Below are 23,252 nucleotides of genomic sequence, written 5' to 3'. Positions count from 1 at the left end.
TAGTTTTCTTTAACTCTGGCTATTTCAGTAAACTCTTATTCATTCTGATAATTTGCCAATTGATTCTTTCGGATTTGGGGGGGTAGATAATCACATCATTTTAAACAATGAGAGATTTCATCTTTTGCTTCAATTTCATTATTTTATTATTGGGTTTCCATGATGGCTCAGCAGTAAAGAATCCAGCTGCAATGCAGGAGACACAGGAGACATAGGTTCGATACCTGGGTCAGGAAGATCCCCTGGAAGAGGAAATGGCAATTCACTTCAATATCTTGCCTAGGAGATCCCATGGACAGAAGAGCTTCGTGGGCTATAATCTGTGGGGTCACAAACAGTTGGACACAACTGAGCACACATGTATTTATTATTATTTTCTGTTTGTACTGAATTGGCTAAAAATCTCTCTCTTTGTGTCAATTGGTTTGGGCTGTCATAACAGAAGATCACAGACTGGGTGGCTTAAACAGCAAAGATTAATTTTCTTCCAGTTTGGAGACTGGAAGTCCGAGATCAAGGTTCTGGTAAGGTTGTTTTTGACAAGATCTTTCTCCTCTGCTTGCAGACAGGGCCTTCTTCCTGTATCCTTTTCCAGCCTTTCTCTGTGAGCACATAGCAGGGGTGGGGATAGCACGCTAGTGTTCTTCCTTCTTATGAAGGACACAGTTCCACTGTCTTAGGGCTCCATCCTTATACCTCATTTAACCTTAGTTAGCTCCTTAAAAGCTGTTTCCAAGTAAAGTCACCTTGAGGGGTCAAGGCTTGAACACAATTCAGTCTACACCAATGTTGTTGAATAATATCAATGCAGATTTTTTCTCGGTTTTTCCTTTTCCCATTTCTGAATTATTATAAAAAATAATTTTTTATCCTGAATATGAGAAACAATGAATTCAAATATGCAAAGGAAACAAAATAAATTTGATACAAGTCAGTTACCCTATAGGTTTATTTTTAAAATGTATGTTTGTGCATAGAGCACCCAGTTGACTGCTAGACACAGGCCAGATGTTTGAAAAGTAATTGTTGACTGATGCTTTATAGAACTTTGCTTTTATAGAATTTATAGAACACAAATCTTTGCTATTATTTGTGCATTTTGTGTCTATAATGTCCATAAGCAGTTGTATTCAATATGATACAGATAAGAGGTTTATGTTCAAAAAGCAATCATTCATTTTTTTCTTTCATTCCATAGACTTGCTGTTCAACTGTATTTTAATACAAAAGACATCTTCTCTCTGTGATGTTTAAAGACTTTGGTTTTTCTCCTTGAACCAAAGTGTCAGATACTGTAATAAATAGAAATCTCCATTTCTCATTGGATCAAAAAAGTAGGCAAAATATTATGACTATAGTTTATAATTCCACTTTGTTATGAATTAGAAATTTTTTGACAAAATATCACATTTTAATTCATAAATAAATAGCTCATGCTGAGCAGCTTCCACCAAAACTTACTCTCCTAATCCTTAAAAGCAAAAATTAAAGACAAGCATGGTGAAAAAAAATCCTAAAGCTGTTTTGTATCTGCCATGTATGTTACACTTTTTGCAAGCTCGCTGACTTCATTTTTCTTCTATCTCATATCCAATCTCAAGGAAGCTCTTTTTAGAAAAAAATAACACACCAACTAAAATCCCACCCTTGAGTCCAAATCCCTGGTTTGCATCCTCGATGGCTTGGTGATCTTGGCAAGTTCCTTAATCTCTCCCAGGCTCAATTTCTCCATTCATAAAATTAGGAAGGAAACACATTCCTTATGGGTTTCCTACAAGATTGCATAAAATAACCTATATGATATCCTAAACGAAAGCTTAGTAGATGAAGTAATTTTGCTATTATTGTTATTAAACACTGTCATAATTTCTTTAATACTAATTTAATTTGAAATACTTTACTTGTTCATAGAAATGAATCTGGAGAAACCTTAAGAAGTCTAATTTTCAACCATACTTAATTTTTGAAAAACCCTAATTGAACTTCTAAGTTACTTGTAAAGTTATATCCAGGACTCCAAATTTTGTTCACAGATACAGCAAAGACTACAAAGCATCCTTTGTTAATGGTGGAAAATAAACAGCTTCTTACAAAACAAGACTTCATCATTCAAGAGTTTATAGATCTATGCCCAGTGCTTTGATTTTAAAAAAAGAGAAAAAGCCTTTTTTTTGAGTCAGAAATGTTTCTCAAACCACTATAGAATAGCAATTATGACTCTCCACTTTTTATTTTTATTGCTGGTTTGAAAAGATGACTCTACAATGCCTACATACACCAGGAAGATATTATTCTACAAATAAGGGCCCAGCATGACATTTACGAGAAAGCCAGCCCTCCTGCGTAAAGCTGATTGGTGCTCAGCCCATGCGCTCCAGGCCATTGCAAATAAAGGCACCTTCTCCACTGGGCTGTCCAGACGCAGGGTGAAGGGTTGTCTGTGCTGGTGGAATTTCAGGAAATGCTCAGCTCCTGTCCTGGCAGAACACATCTGTGGCCAGCAAAGAAAATCTGGACTTTGAAGATGAAATGTCTTGCCCAGTTCCCATCCATCTTGGCCATCTATTGCTTCTGCCTGCTACAAATTCCTTCCTCAGGTAAGGGGACCCCTTCCAGGAGACCCCAGCTGGTCTGAGCTCTAAGGAAGACTGGGATAGACCTTGATCCTTCAAGGCACTTCTGGAAGGAGTCTAGCTTGATCTCCTCACCCATCCTCTAGAAATGGCTTCCATCAGAGAGGAGGGACAAAGCTAGATGCCACAGCCTTTTACCTAAGGAGGTTACTTTCCCGTGTGGAACTGCCTTTAAACAGCTCCTGCCCTGGGGCTGGCCCCGGGATGTGCCACTGAAACTGAGGAATATGAGTCAGGGGGCAACTCCAACGTGTTAGTCATATGTGGTCTTAGAATTCTGAAGACATGAGAGCAGAGATGGTAATACTGGGCTTACAGTCCCAAAGACTGAAGATTGAGAGACAGTTGGAGAGGAGCAGTGTAGAAGTGAACACAGAAAAAAGGAATCTTTTCATAGTCTTTGCTCTGGATTGGACAGGGTTGTTGGGAGGGGTGGTGGTGGGGAAGTGGGGTGGGGGCAGCGTCCCAAGAATCTCCCTTCTTCCAAGTCTTGGGCGCTGTCCGAGGTGCTGACGGGACTCGGGTGGTTGCGTCAGCAACTGAGAATCAGTGCTTTTGTAGGGAACAAGGGTTAGGCATGGGGTTCGTAGTCAAAATTTCTTGCCCATATCCACGTAACTTGCTATATGATACAGGATGTGGAAGGAGGAGGTGGAAGCTCCTGTTGGAAACACAGTTATTTCAAAATTTTAGAATTTTCCATTAGAATTTTGGTTTAAGGAGCAGAATATCTTTGAAAATATATTCGACCAGAAAATACATTTCAAATAGCATATTTGTTTTCCTGTGTTCTGCGGTGTAATCACAAAGCCTGGGCATTGCAAGGAACCATGGAATTTATCTAGTTTAGCCTCTCAGAATAGCAGGGATCACTTTTATGGTTTCCCTATTTGATTACTTTCAGTGACACTCAGCTCACTACCAGACCAAGTTAGCCAGTATCTGTCTCCCCTGGTTTTCAAAAGCATCTTATTAATATTACAATGTCTTATTACCTTTTATTTATCTGCTTACATGTTTATATCCACCTCCCTCTTTTTATAATTTAATTTTCTGTTCCCTGAGTATGGGGTCCTTATGATCTTTATCATTGTAATGTTAACACAGAAACTCTTAATAAATCCTTAGGGGATTGTTTTGAATTACTGTGCATTTTTTAATACCTCCAGTCATCAAAAACTTTTTTACATCAAGCTGCAATATGATCACATGTAATTTCTAACCATTAGTCTTAGTTCTGCCCTTTGGGGATAAACAGAATAAGACTAATATTTCTTATGACAGTTCTCAAAATAGTTGAAGGCAGTTAACACACACTTCATAATTTTTCTCTTGGTGAAAGAAACCTATGCTCAGTTCCATCAGCTCACCACATATTCTATCATTTCAGATAGGACTATAACCTTTCAAGGTTGGGACAGTATTATTTGCATACAGTATTATTTTCTTGGCTCATAGTGAGACTGCAGAGAGCAAAATATCACTTAATATTAAAAAAAAAAATACTACTCTTGAGCCAGATATTCCCTGCCTCAGATTTTAAAAATCTGAATTGAGCATCTCATATTTATCCCGTTTAATTTCATCTTGTTGGTTTTGATCTATCCTTCAGCTGATTCTTTCAGTTGCAGTATTAACTATTTTTTCAAGTGTTGTGTTATATGCAAATGAGATGAAGACTTCATTTAGGTCAGATAAAAATTGACAGGCAGAAGGTTTGGGTACATGCCGGTAGCAACTTTCCCCATAATCCTATCCCTGAAGTGTCTGATGAGGCAGAGAGACAAATGGCCATATTTATTTAAAGTTCCAAGACTAACTCTGTTGCACATACTTATTTTTTTTAAACAATAATTACATCTTATTAATGTAACTAGAAGAAAAATAAAAAATGAAGTAGAAGTGTTTTGTAGAGGTAGATACAAGGTTTTGAGGAGGTTGATTTTTAAATTAATTTTTATTGGAGTATAGCTGATTTACATTGTTGTGTTAGTTTCTGCTGTATAGCAAAGTGAATCGGCTGTATATATATGTATATCTCTTCTTTTTAAAAAATTTTTTTAATTAAAAAAATTTTTTTATTGTAGTGGTTTTTGTCATACATTGTATATCTCCTCTTATTGACACCATTTCTTGATATCCTGTCTTTACACATTCCATCTAAATACAAATTGAGCTATTACCTAGGTGTTTTTTCTCTTCTTTCCTGACTTTCTAACTCTTGGTAAATATGAGAAACCTTGCAATTTTAAGTTAATTTTGGCACAAGCCTGAGATTTGCTAGTGGTAGGTAGAAGTGTGTGTTCTTTGTCAGTCCTTTTAACAACATCATATTAATAGAATCACTGTATGTTTTTCATGGTAAAGATTGAAAAGTTGATGCTGCTACCTCTTTTTTCCTAATGGAGGTTTTTATGATTTCTCACGATAGGATTTCCTCGACCTTTAGCTGATGCTTCAGATGGCCTGGATATTGTGAAGTCTGAGGTACACCATTGTTCAGTAATGTGAGATTTTTATTTAGTCTTTACCTTGAAAATATCATGTGAACAATGTTCACTGAAAACTGTCTTCAGATCAGATTCTTGGCTGCAGCAGAAACTCTCTGTTGTCATTCTCATGGCCGCGTCTAAGTTATCTTGGGGGTTGTGTTGAAATTCATGGCTGCTGTGTGAGAAGATAATGCAGTGTTCATAAAGGAAGCAATTTTAGAATTTAATTTTAATTCTATTGATTAAGGAATTTGTACTTATCTTTGACTCATTTTCCTCATTTTTTTAGTGGATGGCATATTGGGCAAGTCTTTCTAGACAACCTAAGGTAAAAAAAAATTGATGTATGTAAGATAATTCTTGTATTTATAACAGTGCGCCTGTTTATGCTGTAATCAATATCTGTAAATAAGCACTCTTTTGCAACCTACAGAATTCTGTGTGTATGCATTGTGTGTATAAAAGTATGGTTTTGGGAAATAACAAGTGAATCTCCTAAATAGAAATGACCATAAAATATTGGTAGTTCATCTGCATTCTTACAATGATCATAGTCACATATGCATATCAAATATATAATCACATGCTGGGCTGTGCTTAGTTGCTCAGTCATGTCCAACTTTGTGACCCCATGGACTCTAGCCCACCAGGCTCCTCTGTCCATGGGGATTCTCCAGGCAAGAATACTGAAGTGGGTTGCCATGCCCTCCTCCAAGGGATCTTCCCAACCCAGGGATCAAACCCTGGTCTCCCACATTGCAGGCAGATCCTTTACTATCTGAGCCGCCAGGGAAGTCCAAGAATACTGGAGTGGGTAGCCTATCCCTTCTCCCAGGGATCTTCTTGACCCAGGAATTGAACCAGAGTCTCCTGCATTGCAGGTGAATTCTTCACCAGCTGAGCTACCTGGGAAGCCCAAATAATCACATATATACATATAATTGCATACTATGTGGGGATATAGTACTGATCCAAATGGACAGAACTACTTGCTTTCATGGAACTTACATTCTAATTGGGGAAATAGTCTACAAGATAGATAACTAAAATTTTTAAAAACTTTTTTTTCTCTAAAAAGAAAAGAATAAAGCAGGAAAGTGCATATGATCTTGAGGGTTGGCATTCATCACCTAGAAAATCATCTTCACATTTTTTTTACTTGGAAAGTAATGGTATAAAGTTGATAAACATGGTAACAAAAATATTGTTTACCTGATATGTGTCCAGAACATGCACACACACACACACACACACACACACACACACACACACACACACACCACACATACACAACACACACACACGTCTATGAACAGAAGCTCACAAGTGACCAGGAGTTGTAAAAGTAGTAAATACTTTCGGCTGACTTAGAAATGGTGATGGTAAGGAAGTAGAGAGTTAATGTCCATTGAGCCTCTGCTGTTCATAGTTTAGGTTCGTTTTTGTGTGTGTGTCCATATGCATGTGTGTATGTGTACATGCATAGCACAGAGAGAAAGAGAGAATTATGTAAGTATTGGTTACTGAAGAAAATCTCCACAGTTTGTAGGAAGATCTACTCACAGCAACAAAATCGAAGTGTTCCTAACAACTTTCATTTCTGTCTTGACTGAAGTTTGAGCTGATTCAGCAATGTTTATAAATGAGATGAGATCAGTCAGTATTATAAATGAGATGAGACCAATAGTAACCAGATATTTGCAAGATCATTCACAGTACATCTTTGAGTAGGATTTGCTGCCAGTACAGCTTTTCCTGGGTTGTCATTCATGCAGACAGAACAGAACAAAGTGATGCTCTAACAAGGATTTAGAAATTAAAAGCTGGGTTTTCTGAAAAAAACAGTGAAGATTCATGTAGAGAGATTTTAGGGGGAGAAATTGGGCTATATGAAGCAACCCTTAAAAAACTGAATTCTAGCATATGCCCAGGAGCAAATTAAAAGTTGCAACCATTATTTTATCCCACCTCTTAGTCAGATGGCTATCTGGGAATTGATTAGGGTATTGCTTCAATGCATTATAGAGTATGTTTTCCCCTGAAGATCGAGAGGGTAAAATAAGATTAAGTTTTAAAGTAATGTTATTGCTGGCAAATTTCCTTTTTGCAAGATTCCACATCAACTGCAGCTCTATTAAGGTAGCAAAATGATTTCCTTTTGATTGCCAATTTATTTCATAATATTCAGGTAAGTCAAGAAGGTACCTGCTGTAAATTCTACTGGAAACCTGCCCTAGTAAAATTCTATGTGACATCCTCACTATTCTCTTTCCAGGATAATAAAGACGTATACAAAAGGGTGAGTACTACCAGCCCAGTAACAAAGTATGCAATTACTGCACTTTCAGCAAGTGACACTTAGAATTAAAATCAATCTTTTTTTCCCTCTTATTTAGTTTTTATTTCACTACTCCAGAACTCAGGAGCCAACGCATCCGGTTAAAACAGGGGTCAGTATTTTATCATGGTCATCTTTTTGTAGAAGTCACTTTCCTCTGCCTGCCTTTGTCCCTTCTCATTTAATATAGGCAGATAGGGACTTCCCTGTGGTCTTGTGGTTGACTTCGCCTATCAATGTAGGGGGTGCAGGTTTGATCCCTGGTCAGGGAACTATGATTTCACATGCCTTGGGGGCCAAAAAACCTAAAACACAAAACAGAAGCAATATTGTAACAAATTCAATAAAGACTTTAAAAAATGGTTCACATCAAAAAAATCTTTAAAATATGCAGATAAATAGAAAAACAGACACTCTTGGTGCTTTTTGCTGAGGACTACAGGGATCATCTCTCTCCCTTTTTGGGGAAGGGGCCAGGGAGGTTGCGAGATCCGAAAAGCTAGAGAACATATCACAGAAAAGGAAAAATTAGTGAGAAATCACTTTTTACTATGCACTTAAACAGAGGGACGAGAAGAGCCTGGTAAAGAGTGAACTCTATTTACATTGCTCATTATTACCTTTTGTTTTTAAATTTTGGAAAACTATTTCGTTAAGTGTAAAGTGCCGTATTCCCAACAGTGATCCGTGAGTGCATTTTGTCACTGTCACAGTGTAATATGTGCTGTGGGAATTAAAAGCATCATCTCTAATTTTCTTATTAGAAATCTGAGTTACCTTTAGGGAGAGATTGTTGAATTTCTACAGGGTATGATTTGGAGAATATTGGGAAGATCACAGAATAGAATTTTTACTAGAATTTCAATCCAGTCACAGTGATTGAAACTATACTATTAGAAAGTTGCTTATTTATTTAATCAAGACTTTGTAAGTCTTCAGGAAGATCCTTAAAAACAAGCACACAAACAAACATACAAATACCAAGCAAAATGTTCTTTTTCCCTTAGAGGCAAAGACTCAAGAATAGTATAGATTTGGTCACGGGGATCAGGTAAGGAGGGTGATATCGTCAAGTCAGGCCATGGGCACTGCAAGTGGAGCAATGTCAGTAATGGAAGGGGGCGTCCCTGGCAGTCCAGTGGTTAAGACTTTGCCTTCCAATGCAGGGGGTGCAAGTTCAATCCCTGGTTGAGGAGCTAAGATCCTGCATGCCTCACAGCCAAAAAACCAAAACAGAAAACAGGAGCAATATAGTAACAAATTCAATAAGGACTTTAAAAGTGGTTCACATCAAAAAATCTTTAAAAAAAAATAAAAATGGGAGGGAAAAGATAAATCCCATGTCTATGATGCAAGTTAACTTTTGTTGTTGTTGTTCAGTCCCTGAGTCGTGTCTGACTCTTCTCTTTTGTGACCCCATGGACTGTGGTTGACTAGGCTCCTCTGTCCATAGGACTTCCCAAGCAAGAACACTGGAATGGGTTGCCATTTCCTTCTTCAGGGGATCTTCCCAATCCAGGGGTCAAACCCATGTCTCCTGCATTGGCAGTGGATTATCTACCACTGCACCACCAGGGAAACAAAAATTAAGTTTTACTCTGAGCCAAAATACCTGGGGAGAATTCACAGGACTAGATAAGGTAGGGTGTGTATGTCTGAGTGTGTGCTGGGCAGTCACAGATGAGGCATTCAGGGAAATAAGATAGTTGGGTGGTGGTGATGAATGGCACCTTTTAGCCTGTCCCTTGGAGGAGGAGAGCACATCTGGAGAGCCAGAGAGGATCTTCACAGAGATGCTTCTGTGAGATGAAGTACTCCACAATGGGGCAAATGCTTGGGGTTAATGCAGATACAAGTCTGATTTCCCCTAAGGGAATATTTTTAAGTGCTGTGTTGGAATGAAATGTGTGAGCCAGGCAAGCGATTCTTTATTGATATCATAAAACTTCAGGCTTAGGCTTGGAAATGGATTTTACTCTGAAAATTAAACCCATTTGTAAGAGGGTGAGCAGACAGGATTGCGCATAGCCCTGGGCTCCGTCCTGGCACTATCTGACCCTCACCGCTTCTTTGCCAGTTTCCGCCCGTGCACCCTCTAATGCGTCTGGCAGCCAAGCTTGCTGATCGAAGGATGAAGACATTTTGGCGGCGCGTATGTACTTTTTCCTACCACCATACTGTTAATGCCGCTAAAAGTTCACTTCACCGTGGTAAATACCTTTTGTTGCCTTGGGTGGTGCTCACTGGCATTTTCTCCTTGTACAAGCTTCACACGGTGGCTGCAGGGCTGGGGTGGGGGAGGGGCTGTGGTCCAGCTTCTTGATCATCCTCTCCTCATCTGTGGTCTTCATCCTTTTCCATTTTAGTTTTTGTGCCTTTTTCTTCCACTTTCCCTGCCCCTTCTTATTCCTTCTTATGACATAGACACCTGCCCTGGTCATATACACTGCTTCCCATTGTCCCACCTGCTCCTTTATTCCTATCTCTTTGTTTCTTTTGTTTTTTAAAATATTTTTATGTATATTTGGCTGCTCTGGGTCTTAGCTGCAACATCAGAGCTTTGTTTCTTAAAAAAATCTCTGATATTAACACCATATTGTAAATCAACTATGTACTAATATGAAATAAAAATTAAATTTTAAAAATGAATCATTTTGATTAAAATTTTTTAAGTTTAGCTGTGACTGGTTCCAATAATGGGCTTCCCAGGTGGCACTAGTGGCAAAGAACCCAGCTGCCAATGCAGAAGATGCAGAGACATGGGTTTGGTCCCTAGGTTGGGAAGATCCCTGGAGAAGGGAATGGCAACCCACTCCAGTATTTTTCCCTGGAAAATCCCATGGGCAGAGGAACCTGGTGGAATATAGTCCATAGGGTCTCAAAGAGTCAGACACGACTGAAGCGACTTAGCATTGCATTGCAGTTTCGGTAATAGCTGAACCTGTTGAAAAGGTCCATCAAAGTTTTGTTGCATGGGAGCAAAACAAAGAAACACAATTTCTGGACAATATGAGTCCAAGTAAGATGACCGACTCTTTGCAGTTGGCCCAGGACATTCCTAGGTTTAGCTCTGAAAATGCCAAGACCCCAGAAAATTGCTCACTTCCTGAGAAGCCAGTTGGTCATCCTGAGCACAGGCCATCACAGTCTATCTGCTCAGATGCTGACAGCAGGCTTCCAGCTTGAGTCAGCCTCCACTAACAGGCCAGATTTACTGGCAAAGATGAGCTGAAGAAACTGAAATGGTTTATCCTTGGAAAATATGCCTATGCCAGGAGTCAATTTCAAGTGGAGGCGGTTGGGAAGAACAAGCAAGTTTAACATTGTCCTAGACCTTAAGGCAGCACCATCAAGAAAACATCCTCACCTTCCAGAATAAGAAACTGTAATTGTCTCCAAGGTTAGCTGTCTCCTTGAATGACTTTTTTGCATCTGACTTCTGATTATCTTTGAATGGAACCAGGGAGGGGCCAGGTCACAGCACCACTGCAAGTCAGGGAACAGGGGGTGAGTTTCCTATTAAATGAACCTGGTCCTCATTCCTTTGCAGGATTCCAGGGCCACTGCAGCGGATTTTACCAAAAAGGTAGGTAAACCTTACGGCAAACGCCACCCCCCAAAAGAAAGATCTGCATCTCCTAGAGATGGGGGAATGTTTGCAGGCTCTGTGGACCACTTCTACAAAGAACTGGCCTCACAGTATGTTCTGGAATTCTCTGAGGCTGAGCATCTAATTTGGGGTTTCCCTGGGCTTGTCCTGGAGCAGAAAGGAACCAAGAAACCATGCCGCAGGAGGGACTATTTCATGTCAGTTCTTACAGATGAGTCACATGGGGCCATCTGCTCCTGGAGATTTGTGTTCTGGCTCAGGGGCCCACAGGCTATTGTGCAAATTTGGGGAGGGATGCTGCAGGCGGCATGAACCCCATGTGTCAATACCTGTGCTTCTTCAAGTTGACCATGAACCATAAGAACCTGGGACCTTGTTAAAATTCAAATGGCTGGGCCCCAACCCCAGAGAATCAGTGGGCACCTGAGGTTTTGCATCTCTAACAAGTTCCCAGGTGTCGTTGGTGTTTTGTGTCTGGGGACCACACTTTGAAAACTACTTCCATAGACATCTTTGAAAGACCTTTGGCACAGCCTGATCGGGTAACAGTTTGTGTTTTTATCTTGCAGGATTACACTGCCACCTTGGGAAGACCGTTTTTCCTTTTCAGGGTAAAGCATGTTTCTTCTTTTCTTTTTTTCACCCTGATTCCGTTCTACCTCCCCAGTTATGAAGTTATTACTGAATGAGCCCGGCCAGGGCCCCATGGGGAACTGGTGAATCACTGAGGGAACTTTCTCACCCTTAGGGTGTGAGTCATCACACGGAAAGGCAAAGGTCCAGCAGGACATGGGCTGAGGACACCAGGGCTCTGGGAGGAGCTCAGGGGTGGGAGGCGGAAGCTATGTTGATGGATAGATGCGGGGACCAACCACAGTTGGAGTCCATTTTCCCTAGCATGAAGGTCCAGAAAACTTGGCCCTCTCCTGGGAATAGGAGTCTACTGGTCCTTCTCCCGATGGGACTTGAAACCCCTTGCAAAAGTCACATATGGTCTTTTAGTTCTTGATTGATCTACCACTCACTAGCTGTTTCATCCCTTAGATCTTCAGTTTTGCATCAGAAAAACGTGTGAGTCAGACTAAGCATATGCTCCTCCATCTTCATTCTGTGGTCACTGGTGCTAAGAGATGCTCTGCAAAGATCAAATACAGTCAAAAACACTGCACCTGACACTCCAATGTTTACAGAGCACACTTCCATGTCTTCAGGAAATAAGCTCTTTAATGTGGCTCAGTCACACATTTCCAAACTTACTTAACCACAGAAATTCATCCCACCTCCACAACACCCCAATTATACCATTTAAACCTGCATGCCCTATTGGTGGTTGTTCTCTGGAAAGTACTTGCAGAAACAGTTGGTCTGGGTCCCCCTGATGTCTTTAGGATGAGAAATCTTGTGATGAATGGTTTGGGGATGGCCCTGCCATATAAACAGAGGCTAAGGGATGGAGTGGTGGGGTGGGGGACAGTGTCAGGGCTGCAGGAGCAGCAGGGGTCCTGGGGCACTGTCCAGAGGACCCGCAGACCCACTCCCAAGCTGAGCCCGCAAGGAAGCTGCTAACATCCCAGTTAGGAGAACAGAAACTTAGGGTAGTAGAGAAAGAATCTGGAACCAAGAATCAGATTTCAGGCAGTTTGGTCTCAGCACTATAAGCAGCTCCATTGTTTTTTGTTTTGTCTTGTTTTGTTTCAGCCAAGGAATGGAAGAAACCTTGACTTTGACACCTCATAGGATTGTCCAAGGTCAGCCTCTCTGTAACTCTTCTCCAAATAAATGTTTTATGTCAGACATGGGGGAGTGAGAGGCAGCTGGAGGGGTGATAGTTCCAAAAAGTGGGAACCATGTGGAGCCCCTAAGGACCTCTGCTCCCTCCCTTTTATGCTCTCAGCATCACAGAGACCCCACTGCAGCCTGGCATTGTCCCAAATAAGGCAGGTGTGCTGTCTCCAGCAGCAGTTGTGAGGAGACAGAAGCTTTCGTGACTTCTCACTGGGCCCTTGTGATGAGGCATATCCACGTATCTGGCATGCTTGGTGGGGAGGAGCTTTCCATAGTGGGAGCATTTCCGACTACAGCCAGGCCAGAGTATTCCCTCCATTCAATTATGCTCAGAGACCCCGAGGTGAAATCTTGGGAGATTTCTCGGCTTCTGGCCTCTGATGGTGTTGGGGGAGTCTGCATGTGGGCAACTCTGGACCTTCTCTGTCTCTTATAATGATGTGGTTCCAGGAACATGAGGCTGCTGTCCTTCAGGGGCGCCCCAGCCTCCCTCCTGGAGCACAACCTGGACCAGCCAGCAGTGACTGAGGCCCTGGCAGGCCAAAGTGTCTGAGAGCTCTGTGCAGATGCTGGGGGGCGTGCTACCGTGGCCGTACAGGGGAAGCTGGTCCCTGAGGCCATCCCCCCCACACTGACCTAATGGCCTGGTCAGTTACAGCAATAACACATCTCATGAGTCCTGATTATGGGCATTTACGCCATGACAAGATGAGGCATTTTTAAATATGTTATGTAATAACATGCCCCTCTGCTTTGTCTCCATTTTGATAATGATTCCATCTGACCTGTACATTTTTCCTTTTTCTTTTCAGAATTCAATGGCAAAGGGAGACTGGATCAGGCAACTGAGCAATTGCTTTGAACAAACGTCAAATTTCTTTCTGTGAGCACTGTTTAAAAAGAATTCTCTTGGTCTCTGTATTCACTAGAATATTCAACTGTGTAAAAAATAAAGTAGCATTGACACGACCATTTTCATTTCTTATTGGAAAGTGTTGAGGGAAGGATTGGGTATATTTTTAAAGTGTACGTGTGTTAGTTGCTCAGTCGTGTCCAACTCTTTGTGACCCTATGAACTGTAGCCAACCAGGCTCCTCTGTCCATGGGATTTTCCGGGCAAGAATGTTGGAATGGGTTGCCATTACCTTCTCCAGGGGAATTCTTCCTGACCCAGGGGTTGAACCTGAGTCTCTTGCATTGCAGGCAGATTCTTTACTGTCTGAGCCACCGGGAAAGCTTTAAGATACATATGTTTAAAATGTGTTGGATTTGGTATTGTTTTAGCATATTTTGACGACCTTGTTATTATTGAGAGTTGAGAGCACAGGCTTGGGAGTGTCTGGCTGGCTTCAGATCCTGATTCCACCTTTTAGCTGGAGGACTGTGGGTTGGTCACTTTTATGATGAAACGAGGCTGGTAATAACAGCATCTTCACATCATTTTTGTGATGACTGAGTAGATAGTCCACATAAGGGGCTTAGAGTGGTGGTATCCAGTGAGCACTCAGGGAGTGTGGGCTGTAATTACACTTTGGAGATGGGTTTTGTTAAATAAATGGTACCAAAGGGACTTGCCCTAATGAGAACTGCTCCTATATTGCTGACCAGGGGCTCCACATACCAACTCCAATATGATCCAGTAATCCCACTTCTGGGCATTTTTTCTTGTTCAGTTGCTCAGTCGTGACCAACTCTTTGTGATCCTACGGCATATATCCAGACAAAACTATAATCCGAAAAGATACGTGCACCTCTATGTTCATGGCAGCCCTATTTACAATAGCCAAGACATGGAGACAATCTAAATATCCACTGATAGATGAGTGGATAAAGAAGATGCTGTGTACATACACAAAGGAATATTACTCAGCCATAAAAAGAATGAAATGATGTCATTTGCAGCAACACAGATAGACCTAGAAATTAAGATTATTCTGAGGAGTCGGGTGGAGAGGGAGGTGGGAGGGGGGATCGGGATGGGGAATACGTGTAACTCAATGGCTGATTCGTGTCAATGTATGACAAAACCCACTGAAATGTTGTGAAGTAATTGGCCTCCAACTAATAAAATAAAATTAAAAAAAAAAAAAGAAATTAAGATTATTCTACTAAGCAAAATAAGTCAGAAAGAGAAAGATAAGTACCATATGCTATCACTTATGTGTGAAATCTAGAATATGACACAAATGAACTTATCTATAAAACAGAAACAGACTCATAGACATGGAGAACAGATTTGTGGCTGCCAAGGGGCGGGAGAGGAATAGACTGGGAGTTTGGGATTAGCAAGTGCAAGCTATTCTGCATAGAGTGGATAAACAACAGGACCTACTGTACAGCACAGTGAATTGTATTCATTGTCCTGTGATAAACCATGATGGAAAAGACTATGAGACAGAGCGTATATGTGTATAACTGAATCACTCTGCTGTAAGCAGAAATTAATACCACATTATACGTTAATAAAATTTAAAAACAGACAAACAAAAAAACCCGTAAAATCCCACATACCAACTCTAGACTCTTCAAGAAGCAGTGAGCACCTGGCCTTTACCTTCTCGGGTGCCTCCGCTGTAAATGACAATTGAGGGTTCCCAGTGATACATGACCACTGGAAAAACCATAGCCTTGACTAGACAGACCCTTGTTAGCAAAGTAATGTTTCTGCTTTTTAATATGCTATCTAGGTTGGTCATAACTTTCCTTCCAAGCAGTAAGTGTCTTTTAATTTCATGGCTGCAATCACCATCTGCAGTGATTTTGGAGCCCCCAAAAATAAAGTCTGACACTGTTTCCACTGTCTCCCCATATATTTTCCATGAAGTGATGGAACCAGATGCCATGATCTTAGTTTTCTGAATGTTGAGCTTTAAGCCAACTTTTTCACTCTCCTCTTTCACTTTCATCAAGATGCTCTTTAGTTCTTCTTCATTTTCTGCCATAAGGGTGGTGTCATCTGCATATCTGAAGTTATTGATATTTCTTGCAGCAATCTTGATTGCAGCTTGTGTTTCATCCAGCCCAGCGTTTTTCATGATGTACTCTGCATATAAGTTAAATAAGCAGGGTGACAATATACAGCCTTGGCATGCTCCTTTTTCTATTTGGAACCAGTCTGTTGTTCCATGTCCAGTTCCTAAAGGAGATCAGTCTTAGGTGTTCACTGGAAGGACTGACACGGAAGCTGAAACTCCAATATTTTGGCCACTTCATGCGAAGAGTTGACTCATTGAAAAAGACCCTGATGCTGGGAGGGATTGGGGGCAGGAGAAGAAGGGGACGACAGAGGATGAGATGGCTGGATGGCATCACCGACTTGACGGACATGAGTTTGAGTAAACTCTGGGAGTTGGTGATGGACAGGGAGGCCTGGCGTGCTGCGATTCATGGGGTTGCAAAGAGTCGGACATGACTGAGCGACTGAACTGAACTAAACTGAATGATACATGTTATGAACATAAACTGCACTGAACCTTCTGTCTTTGAAGTCTCTCAAGCTTCTCATCAAATTTAAGAGTCCTCATTTTAAACTGTCATTTAGCCATCACATTTCTAGGATTCAGTTTTTAGTTTTTTATTTTATAATAAAGGTTATCTTCACTTTCATAAGCTTTTGCAATAAGTCTAAATCCTATTTTCTCCAAAAGAATATTTTAAGACCTATCTGTAGACCCTGCCACGCAGGATGAGTTGAGCAAGTCTACTTCCACGAGATGTTGGGCTGTGTCACTAAATGGTAGAGTCAGAATTCAAACCCAGGTTGAAACGACTCCAATACCTGTAGCTCTTTACCATCACAGGCCACTTCCCAGAGACTTGGAAATAGCTGTTGGCCAGGGTCAAGACTGAGGTGATTTTCCTCACTTGATATCTTAAAGGCATTGTGTCTTCACAGTAAGAGTTACACAACCACACATGATATTGTTTACATCAGCCTTTTTGTTGGAAACTTTGGACCTTTAAGAGAATATGGTTAAAGTAAAAAGAAAGAAAACAACTTTCAAGTCAGTGATGAAAGATGAAAGACCAATAGTAAATGAACTAAATAAACTGGACAACTAAGTAATTTTCAGATGAAATAAGAAGAGTGTCCAAACTGCCTTAAAAATGTCCTGAGTAGGACTTCCCCTGTGACACAATGGATAAGGATCTGCATGCCAATGTGGAGGACATGGGCCTGATCCCTGGTCCGAGAAGATTCCACATACTGTGGGCCAGCTAAGCCCGTGCCCACAACTACTGAAGCCCGCACACTCTAGAGCCTGTGCACAAGAGAAGCCACCACAGTGAGAAGCCCCTGAACCACAAGGAAGAGTAGCCTCCCCTCTCTGCAACCAGAGAAAGCCCGCACAAAGCAGTGAAGACCCAGCACAGCCATCCTGAGGAGAATTTAGTTTTGAAATTTAAAAACCACACTTTAAGGGCTTCCCAGGCAGCACTAGTGGTAAAGAACCTGCCAGCCAATGTAAGAGTCATAAGCGATGCAGGTTTGATCCCTGAGTCAGGACAATCCCCTGGAAGAGGGCATGGCAACCCAGTCCAGTATTCTTGCTGGGAAAATCTCATGGACAAAGGAGCCTGGTGGGCTACAGTTCATGAAGTCGCAAAGAGTTGGACATGGCTAAAGAACACATGCTTTAATATATATTTGAAGGGATTAAAATCATCAGATCAGAATGCAATATCAAGACATGATTTAGTTAAAAAGACATTTCCCACTAGATCTTATTCTTGCCTTCCATACACTGATGGCTCCATTTATGATCAGATCACATCTTCTACCCAGAGTCCCTCCATCTAGAATATCTTGTCACCATTATGTTTTCCTTTAGTGCTGGGACAGTCAATGTTTGTGAATGTTTGTTAAAAGACTGATACATCTTTATTAAAGTTAGACTGAAATGAAAAAATAGGAGTGAGATGAAATGCGGGTACAAGGTTGAGTTGCACATGAAGTTACAAACCTACAAACCCTGCCACCTTAGCCCTTGACTCAGGTGGGGATGGTGTTCCTGGTGCAAGAACAAGGTGAATCAAGAGTTCACCATGGTTGGGACTTCCCTGTGGTCCAGTGGCTAAGACTCACCATTCCCAATGCAGGGGCCTGGGTTTGATACCTGGTCAGGGAACTAGAACCCACATGCAGCAACTAAGACCTGGTGCAGCCAAATAAATCAATTTAAAAAAAAAAAGAAGAAGAGTTCACCATGGCCAGGGCTATACCGGATTTGAGACCAAAAAGGGATCTGGATCAATCAGAGGAGGCTAAACAGGGACACTCCCCCACCTTTCCCAGGAGATAGGAGATTCAGGTGCTTTTCCAATTCAACATGTTTAGACTCTCTGGCTTTCTTAATTTTTATAAAGTTATTCATCTTGTGTGTCTCAATACCTGACCTGAAAGAAACATTTTCCTGGCCCAAATAAACCACATCCAAAGATGCTGGAAAAATTCCACTTTGGGAAAGGGTTATTTTTTTTGTTCAATTCTCTAATCTCTTTGCTGACTCTTGGTATTTCAGTTTAATATTAAAACCATCAATTTGCCTCAAGAGTTTAAGCCACGATCAATAGAAACCATGAAGGAGGGGTGGTAGGTGTTATTTTATTTATACCCTTAGTCTTTGTCTTCCAGACATCAGTGAAACAGAACTTGGAGGGTGATTGTGATAAAACAGAACCCAGGGGAAGAAGCTTCCCTTCACAGCAGCTGCGGAGATGCTAGGGTGCAGGACAGCCAGCTGGTAGACCATATGTCCACACACTTGGAGGAGGCGTGGTCCAGGGAAGAGCTATTGTTTGTCACCCTCCTGGGGAAAACTCATCTTGACCTGAAATAGGCGAAGAGTGAGGGGTGTCTGTGGGGAGGAGAGCACGCAGTGCCAGCTGCCTTGGCGTCCACTGATGAAGCAACGAGTGCTTACCGACCTGAATCCTCCCGGTCTAGCTGCCTTCCACTGCCTCCCTCTCCTCTAACGGACGCCTCTCTGGACTCTCTGAATCGCGCTAAAACCCCTCTTTATCCACCATCTCTTCCCTGGATGCTGAACCTCTCTTCCTTTCTCTTCCTTGAGGACCTGGGAAGTGGTGGCAGGGGAGGCTGGGAGGCTGCTCAGTGTCCAGAGGACCAGAGATTCTGGGACACCTTGGATAAGGGGTTGTTTTCACAGCCTTGATATTCCAGGTCAATTGTCCTCCGTCCTCCCACGCTTCTTGGTGACTCATTTCTTCTGGCTAAGACATCTTATCCCTTCTCCGTCCTGTTAGCCACATCTATGCTACACCCCTCTTCTCTTAAGGAATGTGGCAATTCGTCCAGGGTCCTTCTCTCCACCTGCCTCCTGTCCTCCTGCCTCAAAGCCCCTGTGAATATCTGTCTGACGCGCTGGGCCTAGAGTTCTTGACCTCCGCATCCACAGAGCTTTTCCTCTCTTCTCCTTAGCTGCTCCCTGGGTCCTCCCCAGGTCAGCATAAGCTTCCCGAAGGCAGGAGCCATGCCTCATTCATTTTCAAGTTCTGAGGGCTAACACAGCCCTTAGCTTAAAGTAGACTCTCCAAAAATGTTTGTGCAAATGAATGGATAAGTGATTATGTAAAAGATAAGTTCCAGGTCCACATCGGGCATTATTTCATTCTCTTTACGACTAATAGTCCATTGTGCGTATGTACCATATCTTCTTTATCCATATATTTGTCAATGAACGTTTAGGTGGCTTCCATGTTCTGGCTCTCATAAACAGTTCTGCTTGAACACTGGGGTGTATGTATCTTTTCAAATTAGTGCTTTCATCTTTTTAAGATATATGTCCAGGAATGGGATTGCAGGATCATATGTCAATTCTATTTTTTAATTTTTTAAGGAACTGCCATACTATTCTCCATAGTGGCTTCAACAATTTACATCAATATATTTATTCTCTGTACTATTTCTACAACTCTACTATTCATCTACAACTGTTCTGAAGTAAAAAAGACTTTTTAGTATACACACACATACACCCACTCACTAAAAGAAAAGAAAAAAATATTCTCAGATGGAATTTCAGAATGTGGGAAGAGCCACCTCTGGTAAGGAGACACATAAGAGGATTCAAGGAGATACATTTAGTGCCAGAATAAGAATTTTATCAAGCTCACTTTTTCTTTTACAAAGAAAAAGGAAGAAAAACACAACTCCTCCAGCTATAGAGACTCTTCAAGTACCTGAAGCAGGAGACATTCAACTGGACTCATTAAAGAGAAGTGGATGAGTTAAAAACTAGATAACTATTATTTTATCAAACTCTACATTTTATAATAAAAAAATCTTAAGTAATACCAATTAGTGTAAATAAAAACTCCACCACTTAAATTTTTATGGTAAAGTTAGTGTTTCAGTATATCAAGGTGAAAATGGAGAGAGCTAGGGACAGGGAAGAGAAAAGCTAAATATCCCTTGGAAGTGAGTTCCTGGTTACTTTATGCTCAAACATCAGGAAAAGAATGAACACAACTTGGGCTTAATTAAGTAGGTTTAGAAACGGAGAAGGCAATGACACCCCACTCCGATACTCTTGCCTGGAAAATCCCATGGACGGAGAAGCCTGGTAGGCTGCAGTCCATGGGGTCGCTGAGAGTCAGACACAACTGAGCGACTTCACTTCCACTTTTCACTTTCATGCATTGGAGAAGGAAATGGCAACGTACTCCAGTGTTCTTGCCTGGAGAATCCCAGGGACGGGGGAGCCTGGTGGGCTGCCGTCTATGGAGTCACACAGAGTTGGACACGACTGAAGTGACTTAGCAGCAGCAGCAGCAGAAATGTAACAAAGTCCCTGGTGGCTCAGATGGTAAAGTGTCTGCCTGCAGCACGGGAGACCCAGGTTCAATCCCTGGGTTGGGAAGAAACATAACAGGGCTTCCTTGGTGGCTCAGATGGTAAAGAATCTGCCTGCAATGCATGAGACATGGGTTCGATCCCTGGTTCAGGAAGATCCCCTTAGGAGAATAAATGGCAACCCACTCCAGTATTCTTGCCTGGGAAGTCTCATGGACAGAGGAGCCTGGTGGGCTACAGCCCACGGGATCACAAAGAGTTGGGACACGATCGAGGGATTAACAGAACGCTATAACACTGACATCAAATTCTTGTTGCTAAAGAGGAAATCCAAATGTTTGGCTTATCAACCTTTCAGGAGACTTGACGGAAGCCAAGAAATGCATTAAGCCTGGTAATTATTCATTTACTAATTTACCACTGCAGACCCATCACGAGAGAATGCATGCATGCTTATTCAGGTCTACCTGACAGCCCCATAAAGGCACCTGTTATGAGTAAGTCAAACGGCACCTCCGCAGCCATAAACACCCACGGAACCTTCGAGTCTCGTGCTATACTCTGCGCCACCCACCTCACAGTCCTCAGCTGACCCCTCCCTGCACCTATCATTAGATCCTCACTCAGCACCAGAAGAAAATGCCTGGAGACACGGCTCCAAACGCCAGTACCCTTAGATGAAAAACCTTGTTGTGACTGCGAGCTTTATAATTTTCAGCTGCTAAAGAGAAAGTGCTGAAGGAACCCACCCTCAGTCTCTATCCCCTGAAACAAACTTGACTTACAAAGCACCTGGCTGCTGAGAAAGGCAGACTGTAAATGGATTCTTCCTGGGAGATCCATTCCATTTGTCCAGAACACTGCATTAGGAAACTGGAAATACTTGATACAACCCATGGAGTCACACGATTAGGAGGGGAAAGGCTTACGGCAACAAAATGGAAGGCCCCACAGAGATTGGTTACTTGGTGGCCCTTTTTTCCAAAACTCTGCAGTGCTCCTCTAAATCTAGGTGGCTCCTTCTGCTGCCCCCCCAAGAGATGAACAGGACTGATAAGGTGTCTTCCCAGGACTTGACAGCCCACCACAGTTTGCTCTAGCTGAGAAGTTTAATCCCTCAGGAACTTAATCTGTACATGACTTACGAATAACAGAATCACCATTGTCAAGTAATGATGGCAAAATACACATCCAAAATAGCAGCATCCCCCCAAAAAGGCCTTTAGACAAAAACCTGCAGGGGAAAGTCATCCAGCCCTGGGGAAGCGTGGTACTGAGCTGCCTCTGCAAGGAATCTCTTTTGGACCAACCTCGTGCAGGTGCCCCTGGGTTAATGCCAGCGTTTCTTGGGTCTCTCTCAGCATGTCGAGAAGACGGTCCCTCTCTTCCAGGATGGAGATCATCAACTGTTTAAAATGTGAATCTGCATCTGGCTGCGAAGAGGAGCTGGACCCTTGGCTCCCACTTCCTCCCCGGGGGCCTTCTGCTTCACTGATGGTCGGAATCACCTTGCACGTCATCTTGCTCGCCGGCGGGAGCGGGCGAGGACGTTCCGCGGGCGGCTGCTGGCTCCAGGCGAGCTCTCGGCAAGAGGAAGGCCGCCCGCCGCCCGCCGCCCGCCGCCCGCCGCCTGCCGCCTACCCCGCGCCCCCAGCCCCGCGGTGCCACGGCCCCGGGCCGCCGCCCCCAGTCACTGAGGCCGGCCCGCGGCCGGACACTCCAACAACACAAGAGAAGACTCTACACAAGGACATCACCAGATGGTCAACACCGAAATCAGATTGATTATCTTCTTTGCAGCCAAAGATGGAGAAGCTCTATACAGTCAGCAAAAACAAGACCAGGAGCTGACTGTGGCTCAGATCATGAACTCCTTATTGCCAAATTCAGACTTACTGAAGAAAGTAGGGAAAACCACTAGACCATTCAGGTATGACCTAAATCAAATCCCTTATGACTATACAGTGGAAGTGAGAAATAGATTTAAGGGACTAGATCTGATAGACAGAGTGCCTGAGGAACTATGGATGGAGGTTCATGACATTGTACAGGAGACAAGGATCAAGACCAACCCCATGGAAAGAAAATGCAAAAAGGCAAGATGATTGTCTGAGGAGGCCTTGCAAATAGCTGTGAAAAGAAGAGAAGCAAAAAGCAAAGGAGAAAAGGAAAGATATTCCCATTTGAATGCAGACTTCCAAAGAATAGCCAGGAGAGATTAAGAAAGACTTCCTCAGCGATCAATGCAAAGAAATAGAGGAAAACAATAGAATGGGAAAGACTACAAATCTCTTTAAGAAAATGAGAGATACCAAGGGAATATTTCAGGCAAAGATGGGTTTGATAAAGGACAGAAATGGTATGGACCTAACAGAAGCAGAAGATATTAAGAAGAGGTAGCAAGAATACACAGAAAAACTATACAAAAAAGATCTTCACGACCCAGATAATCACAATGGTGTGATCACTCACCTAGAGCCAGACATCCTGAAATGTGAGGTCAAGTGGGCCTTGGAAAGCATCACTACGAACAAAGCTAGTGGAGGTGATGGAATTCGAATTGAACTATTTCAAATCA

At 42.2% G+C, this 23,252-nt stretch overlaps 1 protein-coding gene across 1 annotated transcript; it reads left to right on the top strand.

The window, feature by feature from the left end:
• The first annotated feature begins 2,524 nt into the window (after positions 1-2,524).
• Positions 2,525-12,810, top strand: NMS (neuromedin S). The gene is made up of 9 exons (XM_065928866.1): positions 2,525-2,597; positions 5,065-5,120; positions 5,415-5,453; positions 7,401-7,424; positions 7,522-7,575; positions 9,541-9,615; positions 11,014-11,049; positions 11,643-11,684; positions 12,772-12,810. The coding sequence occupies exons 1-9, from the start codon at positions 2,525-2,527 to the stop codon at positions 12,808-12,810; spliced, it is 438 nt and encodes a 145-aa protein (XP_065784938.1).
• The last annotated feature ends 10,442 nt before the right edge of the window (positions 12,811-23,252 follow it).

This window comes from Muntiacus reevesi, chromosome 3 (assembly GCF_963930625.1).
Source record: "Muntiacus reevesi chromosome 3, mMunRee1.1, whole genome shotgun sequence".
Classification (NCBI taxonomy): Eukaryota; Metazoa; Chordata; class Mammalia; order Artiodactyla; family Cervidae; genus Muntiacus; species Muntiacus reevesi.
Note: the sequence above shows the minus strand (reverse complement) of the source record. Positions and strands in the feature narration are given on the sequence as shown.

Excerpts from the sequence above, each read along its gene's own strand:
- NMS (XM_065928866.1), top strand. The coding sequence starts at position 2,525 with ATGAAATGTCTTGCCCAGTTCCCATCCATCTTGGCCATCTATTGCTTC. Across the intron at positions 7,425-7,521 it reads ATAAAGACGTATACAAAAGG|TTTTTATTTCACTACTCCAG; the intron begins GTGAGTACTACC and ends CCTCTTATTTAG. Across the intron at positions 7,576-9,540 it reads CGCATCCGGTTAAAACAGGG|TTTCCGCCCGTGCACCCTCT; the intron begins GTCAGTATTTTA and ends CTTCTTTGCCAG.